The sequence below is a fragment of the Protobothrops mucrosquamatus genome, unplaced genomic scaffold (genome assembly GCF_001527695.2).
Source record: "Protobothrops mucrosquamatus isolate PMUCROS unplaced genomic scaffold, P.Mucros_1.0 scaffold3823, whole genome shotgun sequence".
Lineage (NCBI taxonomy): Eukaryota > Metazoa > Chordata > Lepidosauria > Squamata > Viperidae > Protobothrops > Protobothrops mucrosquamatus.
Window position 1 is genome coordinate 1 of NW_015389775.1, and position 15257 is coordinate 15257.

Genomic DNA, 15257 nt, shown 5'->3' on the forward strand with positions numbered 1-15257 from the left:
GAAAACGTGCCCACCCCATTGCCGGCAATGGGGAAAAAGTCACGATACATCGCGTGATGTCATGAGTTTGACATGCCTGGCCTAGAATCATCAAATCACATGAAATTAAAAGAGAAGTCAGATGCTTTTTTATTAATATAGAAAATGTATATCGGCAATCATCTTACATTTGAACTCTGGATGGTTAACAACAATCAACAAAAACAATGTAATAAAACCTCTGAACACCAAGTGGAAAAGAATTAAAACAATCATAATACAATAACAGAGGCACCATATAATAGATTCAACACACAAACCATACTTATACTGAAATATTAAATAATGAGATGAAAGCCAGAAGCCAAATTATTTAATGAATATTTTGATCTTATTTTAGTGGCATCTGTGGATGAATCGAATACATCTCAAAGAATTGGCAAACTTAGTTTTAATTTTTGTTCAAAGGCAGGCAATATGAATAAGTTATTACTTTTTAAAGTCTGGTTTCTATCCTTGGCCAAAATTCAATTCACTTTGAATTTTTCATCACAGCTAAAATATTCATATGATTTATTTAATCAATTTACTACCATTTATATCTCACTCACCCAGCTCTAGAGATTCTGACTCTAGAGAATACTAGGTGGTTAGTATTTAAATAAAAACTCATTAACAAACCAACAAACGTATTGACATAAATAGGAAAAACACAAACAAAGGTTAAAAAGAATCCACTGTGTAGCTCCATATTCTTTTAAAGAGCCAGGTCTATGCTCTATTTTAAAATGATAACACAACAGGTCAGCTTCACAAAAATTAAAAGAGAAATTGTGTTGAAACTTACTTCAAGATTTTCAAGAACTTCAGCAGTTCCAAAGATCTTCATGTCAGAACTTGTGTAATGATTAGTTAGGATAAATTCAGTCTGATTAGCATAGAATCCTGGATTAAATGGCACTTCAGTGCTAATCTGCTCAAAGGTTTGGCTGCCTTGGAGAGAAGGTGTGATGGTGATGGCCGTTTTGCTCATGGTGAGTTGTTTTAGCTGCTTGTCCGCTAGTCTGAGCACTCTGATGGAACAAGTATACTGTCCTTATAAAAGAAGACCAATGTGAATGTTAACATCTTTCTACTTTTTCATTTTGTAGATTATTTTGTTGCTGAACATTCTTCATGTTAGTGCTAAGCATGGTCACTTAGAGGTAAGTGGCAATTTTTATGATGACTGGACAGCATCAGTAGGAAGGCACCACAAACAATATTACATTTACAGTACAATTGCTAGATGACCCTATGCATTCCCAGTGGGAGGAAGTGGTGGCAAAAGGTGACAGACGACACTGATTCACATACTTGCACCAGGATCATGATACAATTACATAATTGAATTTGAGGATATGTTTGTCACAATGTTGGCACCATTGTGGCTTCTTATGGTTCTGCTGCAGATAACAAATGGGACAATGTTTGTTCTTTTAAATTTCATTGAAAGGTTTTTTTTTCAACATGCATTTAAAAAATTTATTTTAAGCAATAATGGGAAAAATGGATGTTTGTCAAGCATCCTTATTAAGCTTGATACCAATTCCAATACTGCCTTGGGTTTACACTGTGGTTGTAGCCAATCGACCTTATTATTAATAAACTGGTCTAGCAATTTTTCTATCTTTATTTTCGCAGGCTGCTCATAATTGCTTTATTACTTACTGTTTGAATTATTTTGCTTGTTCAACTAATGATCTTTTATTAAAAGGAGAAATAACAGAAGATATGTATCAGGAATCCAAGACTGATTCTGAGATTCTCAACACATAAAGCCTACAATGAACTTCCCTTATAGTATAAGATAAACATAATAATTTACCAACGAATAAGCATTTACTTGGCTATGTATAGGAAAGTTGAAGCAATTTTGCTGGCAAGAATGCAAATTATCCACAGAACTGAAATAAGTTTAACTCATCCTGGAGTTCTAATTGGAAAGGGCCAATTTCAATGCCAAATCTTTATTTTATGCAGAACTGAGAAATAAGTTCAATTAAGTGGAAAGCATTTTCAAGGCTTACAACCTTTTAGAGATTTTTAATATACCATATCAACTTGTTGCACCAATTTGCAAGGTTTAAAAGATTAGGTAAATTCCTGAAGGACAGTTCTATGAGTAAGCATTGCCCATTATACTCAACTGGAAACAAGTAATGCAGCAAACTCTGAATTCTCTCAGTTTTTCTTCTCGTGAGAGTCTCAATCCAGTGATCACCATTAGAATTCATAGTAAGAATTCACTCTTACTACAGTTTTGTCCTTTTATCTTACCTAAAGCTGTATCAAACATGGTTTCAGCTGCAACAATTTCAGAAGCTTGGAAATCAAATACATTATTGTTGAAATTAAGTTGACAGTTGACCATAGATTGGGGTTTCATTTTTTCAATTACTTCATTTTGGGCACTTGAACATTCTCCTAAGAAAAATTGAACAATAGTATTGAGAAATCACACAGTTCCACAGAAAGTAGACACAGCACATATATTATCTAAATGTCACTTATATAAGAAATAGATTGGTATCCTAGACTGTACTTTAGATAAACAGCCTACTGGTATCCTTTCATTAAAACAATATATTTCATGTTCAGTCAGAATTCAAAAATTACATATATTATATGGCATTTTATTTGAATAAAATGGCTCAGTTCAGATATCCATATGTGGGTCTAATTGGGGTAAATTGTATGGCTGATATAGAAATATGATTGGCATTCTTCATTCTTTTCTTTTTAAGAAAATTGTTTCATTTATTAATGTTCTTTTATATTCTGCATTTTGATAGTGCCTAATGGCTAATCAACAATAAACTATTGAAAAATTACAAAAAAAATCTATTCAAGAATAAACTGTGGTAAGAAAAGTCATTTCAAACAGCGATTTCAGAATTTTTAAAAAGTGCCGTTGATTAGATGAATAAGACTTAAATAGACAAGCTTTCTTTCCTGTGTTCAAATCATTTAATAAACCAATTTTTATAACAATATTTGTTGAGAATGAATTATATATAAAGCATTGCCAGGTGATAGGTCATACTGAATGACATATAATCTCACTTTATTTAAACTCTGGATAAAGACATAGTAATCAAGAAATTTTACTATTCTATGGAAGTCTCATTAATGTGTTTTTCAAAGGTTGTCAAGAAGATAAATTGTGTCATTTATTATTGAATTGTAATGGGACATTAGTTCTCCTGAAAATATATTCAATAGCTCAGAAACTGCTGAGTGTTCTGCACTGTGCTGTTGCAATATACTTACTTATAAATCATTCCGTTTTTGTTATACCACAAAAGATATTATTTATGTCACAAATTGAAACATAATTTGAACATATCAAGGAAGAACTTAGGCAGGGCATATACACTTAGACTTTATCTTTATCAAGCAGGCATGTCTAATCTAGGGCCCTGGACAGCTACTAAGAAGTCACACAAGATCGTAAACTTTTAACATTATTATGTGATTTATGTACAGTAACTATATTATATATTTTATATGTGGCCATGATAACTCTTCTTCACTCAGTGTGATTCAGGCAAGCCAAAAGATTGTATACTCATGGTTTAAAGCATATATAATTGTGATTTTAATTATTTTCTCTACTATTCAGTAAAGGAAAGTGTTAAAGTAAGTAGAATTTTTGCCTACATAGGTAGCCAATTTACTGATTTGTTCAACATACCCATATTCTCAATATTTCTTACATAGACTACAATCCTGTGATTTACCATGGATATTAAATTCAGTGGGGACTTCTGCACAATATTAGACTCTTTGTGGCAATGTGTTGAGTTACAATATACATGCCAGTTATGCCATATTGTTGTTGTTAATTGCGAAGTTGTGTCCGACCCATCGCGACCCCATGGACAACGTTCCTCCAGGTCTTCCTGTCTTCTACCATCTTCTGGAGTCCATTTAAGTTCATGCCTACTGCTTCAGTGACTCCATCCAGCCACCTCATTCTCTGTCGTCCCGTTCTTCTATTGCCCTCAATCTTTCCCAGCATCAGGCTCTTCTCCAGTGAGTCCTTCCTTCTCATTAGGTGGCCAAAGTACTTGAGTTTCAACTTCAGGATCTGGCCTTCTAAAGAGCAGTCAGGGTTGATCTCCTCTAGGACTGACCGGTTTGATCTCCTTGCAGTCCAAGGGACTCGCAGGAGTCTTCTCCAGCACCATAGTTCAAAGGCCTCAATTCTTTGTCGCTCTGCCTTTCTTATGGTCCAACTTTCACATCCATACATTGCAACTGGGAAAACCATGGCCTTGACTATACGTACTTTTGTTGGCAGGGTGATGTCTCTGCTTTTTAGTATGCTGTCTAGATTTGCCATAGCTTTCCTCCCCAGGAGCTAGTCTCTTTTAATTTCTTGGCTGCAGTCCCCATCTGAGGTGATCTTGGAGCCCAGGAAAATAAAATCTGTCACTACCTCCATTTCTTCCCCATCTATTTGCCAGGAATTGAGAGGGCCGGATGCCATGATTTTGATTTTCTTAATGTTGAGTTTCATGCCATATTAAGGCTGGAATAAACGTTGTTAACATTCATCTACAAAACATGTCCAGAAAAATGTCATATAGACTTCTTATTTCTAGTTCTTCCATACATATGGAAGTTTAACTTCCAAAATTTCTATCTTGCTGGGACTTCTAGAAGCTAAAATTCAACCCATATGAAGATAGCAGTTTGGCAAAGACTGTTCAAATGGGTATCCATAATTAAACATTAGCAGTTATAATAATAGAAGACTAGAGAAAAAGATTGATTGTAAATGTAAGCTTAAGCATACCTTTCAAATTTTTACTTCTGTGTCCAATTTGAAGTAGAACTTTTGAAGTATCCTGAATATTTGTTTTCGTTCCACTTAGATGTGTTGCCACAATCCTTCGAGGCTCGTTAATTAACACCTAAAGGTGGGAAAAAGATCACATAATAATGACAATTGTTTGGATGGATCTAATTTTCTCTTGAGTTTAGAGATCATAAAATCTGGCCACTTGGGTATTTTCTGAATTAGCCTGTATCTCACTTTAATATCAGTAGTATATAAATTTAAACATGCTGTCTTATTATTTAGTTTAAACCTTTGGAAAATTTTGAATCAAACAAATCATGTTTATCACATAATAAAACATCAATAACAAAAACAACAACAACAACACATACACTCATGGAGGATTGCCTGGACAAGTCCCTGCAGTTTTCTTGCCATGATTTTTATAAGTAGTTTGCCACTGCCTTCTTCCTAGGGCTGAGAGGGAGTCACTGGCACAAGGTCACCCAGCTGGCTTATGCCTCATAGTCTCCTGGCTTATAGTCTAGTGCTTAACTACTATAAGAAACTAACTGTATTTTATATATTAAAACATTCTAATTTATACTCATGCTCTTGACTTTTTAAACTATGTTGAAATAACTAAGGATAATAGTATAAACTAGTAGTTCTTAAACTCATTGACTCAATTATCTCTTTCCCTGGTGTTGGATTGGATTACTTACTGTTTCAATTAGTCTCATCAACACCTCCCTTCTCAGACTGTTGTTTTAAGCATTTCAGCACTGGTAGTCCCAAACTGGATTCTTCACTCACAAACAAGCAATTACAAATTGCTGCATTACTCCAAGGATATCCTTGGATCCCCCCACGGGCGTAATTATCCCTGTTCAAGAACCACTGGCATAAACATTATTTTATTACAATGTTCAATATTTCTTGCTCTATGGATGTGTTCAACATATCAACTCTTGTAGCATACTATCTGTCCTAAGACGTCTTTCTCTCACACACAAAATCAGAAGAATTTAAAAGACATAACTACAATACTGTTGGATATGCAATTGTTATACCAGTAAACCTTGATTGAGGTTGAGCCCAAAATTTCCATTAGTAAGCAAGCCAGTTGTTAAAAGAGATACACCCCATTGTACGACCTTTTTTTGCCACGGTTGTTAAGCGATTACTCCACTTGTTAAACAAATATGTTGTTAAACAAATCTGGCTTTCCTCATTGACTTTGCTTGTCAGAAGATGTCTGGGAAGGTTATAAATAGTGATCACATGACCCTGAGACAGTGCAACAGTTGCCACACACCTGAATTTTTTTATCATGTCACTATCAGGATGCTGTAAATGTGAAAACCAGTCATAAGTCATTTTTTCCCATGCGGTTGTAATTTTGGTCATTAAATGAATGGTTATAAGTCAAGGAGTACATGTAATCTGTTCTGTATAGACCATGAGCTTTATTTTTTATTTAGGTTCCAATAAAGAAAAATTATAATGAAATACATGTTTTTTTGTTTCATATGCACATTTTTGCATCATCATTGTACCAAATTTATTTCTTTAATTTCACTTGGTATACAACCGACTATTGAAGTCTCTTGGTTTACAATAAAAACAAATGACCTATCTGTGAGTTGTGATCAATTTATAATAGTAGACCAACCTTTTCAAACAATCTATATGTGGGTTCATATAGAAAGTGACATCTTAATAGGAATTGGAACCATTGCAAAGTTGTGTCCTAATTTCAAATCTGTCAGGCAACTTAGTAGTATCAAAACACACTGAGAGAATAAAAAGAATCAGAATTTGTGATATTACCTAAAGTCTTTAATAATCTCATGGCTAAAAGTCAAAAGCCATGTTATATAGTAAGCCAGAGGTCAAATGTGCAGTGTATTGTTCTAAGCAACCTGCCCATGTCTGCATGTCTCATATTAAAATTGATCTAACCAAACTACATAAAAGGAATTACTAGAGAGTTGATTATACATCAAGGGTGGCATCTTAACTGCCCTGAATATAAAAGACTGTATCAACAAAGAATTCAAAGTGCTATAACAAATCCAGATTATTCTATGATAGATATCTGTTAGGAGTGAGCAGGATATGAAATAACTTGAGCAGCCACTGCTCTTGTGTCATAAATGTAGAAAGTAATTTCTTCTTTCCTATGCATATGGCCACAGCATTGGCCTTCAAATAGGATTGGTGTTATTGTACTAGATTGTTGTCAGGTCTTTTTTCAGCTGTGCTCTTGCTGATTCATCTCCTACTGTTTAATATTGTGCAATAGAGCTAACTCTGAAGCAAGTAAAATAATGGTAATCATATCAATCACTCTAGTAAATTCTTTAATCCAGGTACCAACCAGGGCATTTACAGAATAACTGGTGGAACCAGTCCCAAACTCTTCCAAGGCCTTTGGCTTCCAACTGGGTCCAATAAGCATTTCAAGTAGGTCATCCTAACTTGCTCACTACTCTGAAGAGGTGATGTGCATCTATTAATCCAACCTTAACTGGATGATGAGCCATTCCTGAGAATGGAAAACCTCAGGTATCTCCACTCATAGAGAACCTAACCAATTAAAACAAACAGCAAATTGTATAATATGGATAAACCCATATTTCCCTGATTGCTATTTCAAATAAACCAACTTCAAAATGGATTATTAAATTCCTGGTGTAGAAGGTCTCCAACAAAAATTATAGGAAAGTTTAGTCAGGGATTTTGGTATGCTAATGAGTTAGCAATATATTTACAGAATTCCGAATCAATTCTAAGTCTAAGATGCAGATGCATACACTCAATATGAAACAATTATTGCACAGGAATTAAGATATTGTTCTTACGGATCACAGCTACATTTCCCCATATGCATCCTCCAGCCAGATTGCTTACCAAAAATTACACTGGAAGAAATGCAGGTTATCTATGATGCTGAACCTTTCTCATAGCCTAGAAGTTGATTAGGTACCTTCAACCTTTAATCTTTTGCTGTAACATCTTCTTACCTATATTAAAATTTCTATTTCTCAAAACTACTATCGTTGACACTCTAGATTCCATATCGTTGCCTGTCCTCCATGCAGCAACATGAACTTTTAATAGAGCAAAAGGACATCATTTTTCCACTCAAAGAACATTAATACAGGAAACCTCTTGGGATCCCTTATCTTATCATTCCTCATATACACTGTCCTGAAATGCCAACTAAGCTCTAACTTTGAGTCCTACTTCTTATTGGTCCACTTTTCACCAGGTGACCAAAGTGTAGACTTAAACGTCTCTCCCAGCAATTCTGGGTTCCCACCCAACAGCAGCTCTAGTCCCTGCACATATATCAAAATATTGCTATAGGGTATTCAGCCCTTTGCATCTTTTGGCTCCAAAGTGGTTCCTCCTTGAAGCGACACCTCCCTTGACATTGAAACCCAAGTCATCCTGCCTTAAGCAGCCTTCCTAAAGAAACAGCAAATAATAGCTGGCTATCAAACATTCCCACAGAAGGCCCCTCAGTGGGTTCCGAACTGGCAAGCAATAAAGTCCCTGCTTCTCAAACTCCTGTTTAGTTCCACTGGCTCATTCTACACAGAGGAAGTGACCTGTTTTGCTGTTTGATGTTTTAGGAGATGCTGATGCAGAAATCTGAAAGATCCATGCCATGAATCAAGTACATCCTCTGCAGAGTTGTCAGGAATTGTTTGATCCATGAATATTTTGGCTTACTCTGATGCAGTCTGTGATTCCACGTTGGCTTTAGGTTGGTCCCAAATGAATATTAATGATCCATTCCTCTGACTTATTTCTCTGTCATGGTAGCAGCAAAAATCATTGGCAATCTATGATTAATGGGTCTTTTATAAATCATGAGGTTCTACGAGGAAGGATGATGTTTCTTCAAACAATTTGTTGCAATTCTATGATTATAAATGATACTTTGTTTTTTATTTTAGGAGCTATAAACTCTTTGGCATGAGCTTATACTCACTAATGAGTAATTTTTAAGGCCTTTGCTGTAATAAAATAAAACACCTTACAGCAGTGGCATAAATGTTTCAGTTATAAGATAACATAAAAACTCTAAATATACAAACCCAAATAAAATAAAAGTATAATAATGACAAATTTCAGAAGTGACTTACCTCCCTGTATGTCTTACACAATCCAGATAGGTCATAATATATTATAACATTTCCAGAGTTCCTTGCTATAGCTACTCCAGTTTTTGAATCAATCTGAAGAATACTGTTTGAAGAAGACCTCCATATTCCTGATAAACCTATGAAAAAGAGTATTTGTAAAAATAATCATAGTGCAACTACAAAATCATAACAGACTTAATTATTCTCCACAAAAGTAATATCTATCATGAGTATATCCAGGTTTTTAATAAATAAATGTTTGTAATATATTGATTTTCTACTTTTATAAATTCAGTGGTAGCATTATGAATATTGTCTTATAAAAACCACATAGAATAGAGGCAATCTCCTCCCTACGGTGAAGTTGAAGCATTCACAGAATAGCACTTCCGGAGCTGTGTCATTGCTATTTATTTATTATTGTGCTATGGCCTATAAAAGAACTGTATCTCCTCTGCTAGAATTATCCAGTATCCTAGGAAAAGCACCTTCAGTCCATTGTTGTATTCAGCCAGCATGTCAAATCTCTCAGGTTGAACACAAGACTGTTTTGCTCATGATGACTGTGGCATTACTTTTTACTTGAGAGACTGCTTCTTTCTGATTATGTCTGCCTATGTCCAGCAGAAAGGATATGTAACAGGACCCAACTATTAATGAGTTATATGATTATATCTGGCAAGAGCCGGGAGAAATGCCTTTTCTCTCATGGCACCTACCCTCTGGAACATCATTCCCCCTAAGGTGAGATTGGCGCCCCCCTTTATGCCAAAATCCAGAAAGCCCTTAAAATATGGCTGTCAATGCTGCTAACATCGGATGTTCTTGCTTTGACAACATATGGCGATGCAGCCATTTTCCTTTACTTTGTGTTTGACTCTTAGAGTTAGAATTAGATGATACTGGGGGGGGGGAGGAGGAATGTGCATGGGAGTTTAGTTAGACGTAACAATACAGTATAAGGGTGAGAACCAAGGTTTTTTTGAAATAAGAGATGATAAGAAATGGCTGGTTAAAGAACTGGAGGGAAAGCCAGCATTTCAAATTAATTGGAGAATGTGATTTATGACTGTTAATTAGAGGAGGGAATTGTGCTTTGATACTATGTGCTCAGGGGAGGGGAATTCAGATTTTGGCTTGGCCTATGTACATGCCGATGCTATGCTACCTGAATAAAGATTCTTTAAGGTAAACAATGCCTCAAAGTTCTTTGAAGAGTTTCATCTGTCAGAACCATGACATTGGCTATATCAGCAGGTTTGGCAATCTGAGGGAAGTGGAGAACTGGTGAGATGGCTACACTATAATAATATCAAGATGCTCTCTCCTAGTCTTGTTAATTAATGCTTTTATTTTTTATAATAGTATTCATCCTTCTGAAAGCAGAATTTTTGTACAGGGAAGCGCTTTTCCTTCTGATAAGCTGACATTATTCCATATGTTTTAGAAGGTTCAACTTTGTCCCTGCGTTGCTCAATCTGTGCTATTGCTGCTAGACTTTCAGGCTCAAGCCCAGAGGCGAGACAGCGAGATCCAATCATGTCCAATCCTTTATTTGCTTACACCTATTAGACAGATTTTTTTCCAGACTACAGCTAAAACCTTCTAACTCAGAGATGTCAAACTGCCGGCCTGCGGGCTGGATGTGTCTTGCTGAAACCGTGCCCACCCCAGCTCCGGCAATGGGAAAAAAGTCATGATACGTTGTGACACATCACGTGACATGGCGAGTTTGATACCCCTGCTCTAACTTAATAACTCCTGAGAGATTATAAGGTATGGCTTCTCTGAACCTCTTTCCATCTCATCCTCTCTAGTTTGGGACCACACACTCTCTTGATCTGGGTCCCCCTCTGGGAAAGCTCTTGAGTTGGCCAACTCCTCCCCACTGCTGCTGCAAGTGCACATTCAATCACACAGACTGAGCAATGAGTGCATAGAATACCTTCCAAATAAGAAATTCAGTTGGGCAATGCTAAGTCTTGCTTTCATTTATATTTTCATATCTGTGCATCAGTTCTTACACCAATTCTACAGAGGTTATTAAAACAAGGGTCATCAAAATATCCTCAGTATTCATAAAGTGATGCATTACCAAGTGTAAAAGCTATTCCCTATTTTTTTCACACACAAACTGTATCATATTAAATACAACTTTAACATATTTGTATATATTATATATGATTATTTTGAATATGTGCCCTGCGTATAAACACAAAACGTTTCCAGGACAATTTAGTCTTTTTTACTCTCTGTTAATGCCAAGTATTATTCAAAATGCTCTTACCATCTTGGTTTACCAGTGAGGAGGTTAAACATATGACATCACCTACAATAATATCGGTGAGCTCAGGGGAGATGGCATGTTGGATAGGAAGAGGGACATAGTCTGCAATATTGTGTTCCGCATCCCAAACCTTAAGCAAACTTAGTCCAACATTCATTGTTCGAAGTACCAAAGTATTGTTAGCGGTCCCTTTCCCAACCTGTAAAAAATCATCTCTGTAAACAAAAACAATTTATTAAAATAAATAATAAATGAAATAAGTTATTATTAATAATCAAGAGGACAGAAGTGTGTGGATGTCGTAGATACAAGACGATGAAAAGTTACATCACTTGTACCTGTTCTAGTGTGCTTTGGAAATGTTTTGCATTTGTTCCCAGTAGGCCAATTTTTAAGGAAGTTTTTAATTCCAGTATGTACAGTGTTATACAGAAATTCAGCACACTATTACAGAATGTTTACTATATATAAATATATACAGGATCAAATATCAGTCATGTATTAATTGCTTGTTTGGGGCCACTTACACAGGTTATTTGTCTAGGTCCACTTACAAATGACTGATACACTTGATCATATGTGTTTTTCTTGGAAGTACTATAAAACAAATGGGATTTATTCCAGCTAAATGAGTTTAATTACTATTAAAAGAAACTGGCATGAGTTTTAAATACACAATGCTGATGCATTACCCTGATTTACAGGATTATGCAAATAATCTTGAAAAGATGCTTTGAAGCGCATGGTAATCTGAATATAACATTTGCCTACAACTCTTGAAAGTAGCAGTAGTTTTTCTGGCATCATGCAACTGCCGTCATGACTGCCAAGTGGTCCTAGCTCAGTGATGGTGAACCTATGGCACTCATGCCAGAGGTGGCATTCAGAGCTCTCTCTGTGGGCATGCACGCCATCACCCCAGCCCTGCCTCCCCCTGTGGCCCCCTCCTCACCAGCAGTCCCCCCGGAGAAGAGTTGCCTTTGAGTGTGGCCCACACAGAGCAGCGCAGCCAAGGACATGGCAGCCAGGCAGCGCGGACAAGACTCCGCCCTCGCGCCCCATCACATGCAGTTGATGCTGTGGGGCACAAGTGGAGGGCGTGGCTGCCTTGGCGTTGCTGGGCCACCTGGGTGATCTGCGGAGGGCTGTGGAGCCAGTGGGTGGCCCTGCGGGTGGGTGGGGCGGGGCGGAGCGGGCAGGCCGGAGGGTAGAGCTGATTTTGGGGCACTCGGTCTCTAAAAGGTTTGCCATCACTGTCCTAGGTAAATGTGAGGCTGCTTTAAACACTTTAATGACAAGTGCTATGTTCATTTCCCCATACTGCAAAGCACCTTTCTGAGAATAAATCTAAAGCTCTGTCTGATATTAATAAACTGAAAATGTTTTCCACCAACCAACTATATTCTTCAGTTTCTTCATCCAACTCATAGATGTTGGCCATACGGTGAAAGGACATTAGCACATATACCATTCTATTGATATATATCACACACCTGACAATTGCCACAGAACAATCAAACTATCATCAGGCATCATAAATGATAATTAGAATGTTCTTTTTCATTGTGCGTCTTCACATACATAGAGGCTAAAAATGAAATGCTTTAGTAATGTTCACCTAATCTATGTTTCTAAACCAATTTATGATAATCAAATGCTGATCAAATTACCTGTTGACTGCAAAGTGAAGCATGGAATTTTGTGAGTGGAAAGTGTCTCCATAATTGTCATGGAAATGGATAGTCAAACTCAAAGTGATGCCCAAAGGTAATGCCAGTAAAGCTTCATGATTTTTTGTATGGAAAATTGGGTTCATGGATATTCTTAGGTAGGAAACAGGAGCTACCTACATGATACATTCGGTAAAAAATTGAAGGTGAAATCAGTTTTGCTATTGCTCAAAATACATGTAAGCAGTTATATTGTATATGATTATCTGGATTACTTTCCAAGCTACTAATATGCATGCTTTTGATCTTACTACATTGTTTGGGATTTTAACTATTTCTCTCAGAAGTATGAGCTGATTGAAGCCAGCCCAATTTTTCTGACTGATATGCAGCAACAAAAGGCATCTATCCCACCCTTTATTTAGAACCCAGGGCAAAAATATATTTCCCACTTTTGGCAGGATACTACCACCAATGCAAATAATTATACTATTTGGTTCCTTTTTAATAACACAAACTCAGGTGCCTGAGATAGCCATCTCAGACTATCCAATTGCTTCATTTGTCCATATTTTAACAATTTAGGGATGGTTATTCAAGAAGCACTCTTCAGTTTCTTCTACTGTTATCATTCCCAAACTCTAAAGAGAATAATGTCAGTGTTAATTGCACTAAACTGTTAAGTCAAGGGACTTGCAAGTGTTTTATAAAAGGTCAAGTTTGCTTGAAGACCTGAAAGATCAGGTTAGGGACAGATTATGGAGAAAAATCTGTCTCTTTGGTTGCTAAGATTTAACACGAACTTTATGACATATAATGAATAAATGAATCAATCAGAATCATGCAATTATATTTTCTAAATTCTTCTCACCACTACCACATTATATATTTTACAAACTTTATATCAGAGAATAAAATGAAAGCATTACTTTGTCATCCACCTTAAGTGATTCAAAGGTTCAATTATTTTCTTGAACTGGAGTAATGAAAAAAATAATTTTAAATATAGCAAAAAGCCTTGAGCAAGTTAGCATTAACATAGTACCTTGACAGCAACAACAAGGGTCTGGTTGATTCCAAATGATTCTTGGGAAATTATTTCTATTGTTGATAGTCCAATCTGAGAATGAGAACTAAGATGACCACTTTCATCAATTTCTACCACCGGAACGTTGTCTTGACTATCCAGTACATGATAAGTTAAAGAAGCAGCTCCATCCCTTGATTTTTAAATAAATAAAAAATAAACAAATAAGCAGGTAAGAGGGCTGTAGATCTCTAAAATTCAAATGCTAGAATTCAAAGAATAACAATACAAGATACATTCCCATTTCTTAGCACATTGTCTTGTTCTTATATATCCCAAAGCATTTTTTAAATCTAAGATGGATTTGGAATTTATTTATTCATTTAATAGACATATTTCTGTGCTACCAGACTCAAATGTTGGGAACTTACGAAGCATAATTTAAAACACACATAGTACAAAATACATTTATTTATTTTGTACCAAGTCTCCTTGTAAGCTACTTTATCTGAGGGCCTCTCCCCATTTCCATCTAAACATCATATTAACATGTCCTGGAAACTTTCTTTATTTTGCTATATATTAAGTACATTGCCTTATTTTGTCCCCTATCCATGAATTTGGCCATCCTTATCTCTCTTGATTTTAAAGTTTCCCGTTAATCTAGGAGCAATCAGCAATTTTATCATGAGATGTAATACTGGCTATCCGCTGATTTAAAAAAAGATTGGATCAATTCATGGAAGTCAAGAGGATCAGTGCCTTGATGGCAGTATAACTGTCTCTGGAGAATTTGCTTGGAGACTAGTGGGCTTTCTTGTGCAGTTGATTGGCCACCTTTCTTTTGGCACCAGTCTGTTTTTCTTCCAGGCAGGAAGAACGGAGCAGAGCTACCAGGTACTGAGGCTTTTGTAACTAATCAGCAGCTGATTGGTTTGTTTACTTACCTGTTTGTTTGAACTTTAAAAAAGGAGTTTGTTGACATTAATATCTGCCCTACTTCTACTCCCAGAATAACTAGTTTCTCAAATACCTAAAAAACAAAAATTAGATTAGTTACCATACAAATAGGTATTAATGTTATCTTCAAATACTTACATAATAAAGAATGGAATGCACTAAAGCATTTATTTTAAAATGAAACACACACACACATACATACACACCCCTCTGCAGAGAGTTAATTCAGAATTACAAGGGACAAAATATATACTAGGTTTTCAGGAAAATATCTGTCTTAAATCATGGTTAATCTCCCAAACTGACCATTTTTATAAGTTACAAGGTTTAGCAAAATATTTTTTTT

The 15257-nt window shown here is 36.0% G+C and overlaps 1 protein-coding gene across 1 annotated transcript in view; it reads right to left on the reverse strand.

The window, feature by feature from the left end:
• Positions 1–104: 104 nt before the first annotated feature.
• NUP210 (nucleoporin 210) overlaps positions 105–15257 on the reverse strand; it is a 73720-nt gene continuing 58567 nt past the window's right edge. The window contains exons 29-36 of the mRNA XM_015827632.1: positions 14899–14984; positions 13970–14144; positions 12925–13100; positions 11255–11469; positions 8968–9104; positions 4823–4940; positions 2299–2445; positions 105–1074 (exon numbers count right to left, since the gene is read on the reverse strand). Coding sequence (XP_015683118.1) covers positions 758–1074; positions 2299–2445; positions 4823–4940; positions 8968–9104; positions 11255–11469; positions 12925–13100; positions 13970–14144; positions 14899–14984 — 1371 coding nt within the window. The 3' untranslated portion in view covers positions 105–757. The remainder of the gene's footprint in view (positions 1075–2298; positions 2446–4822; positions 4941–8967; positions 9105–11254; positions 11470–12924; positions 13101–13969; positions 14145–14898; positions 14985–15257) is intronic.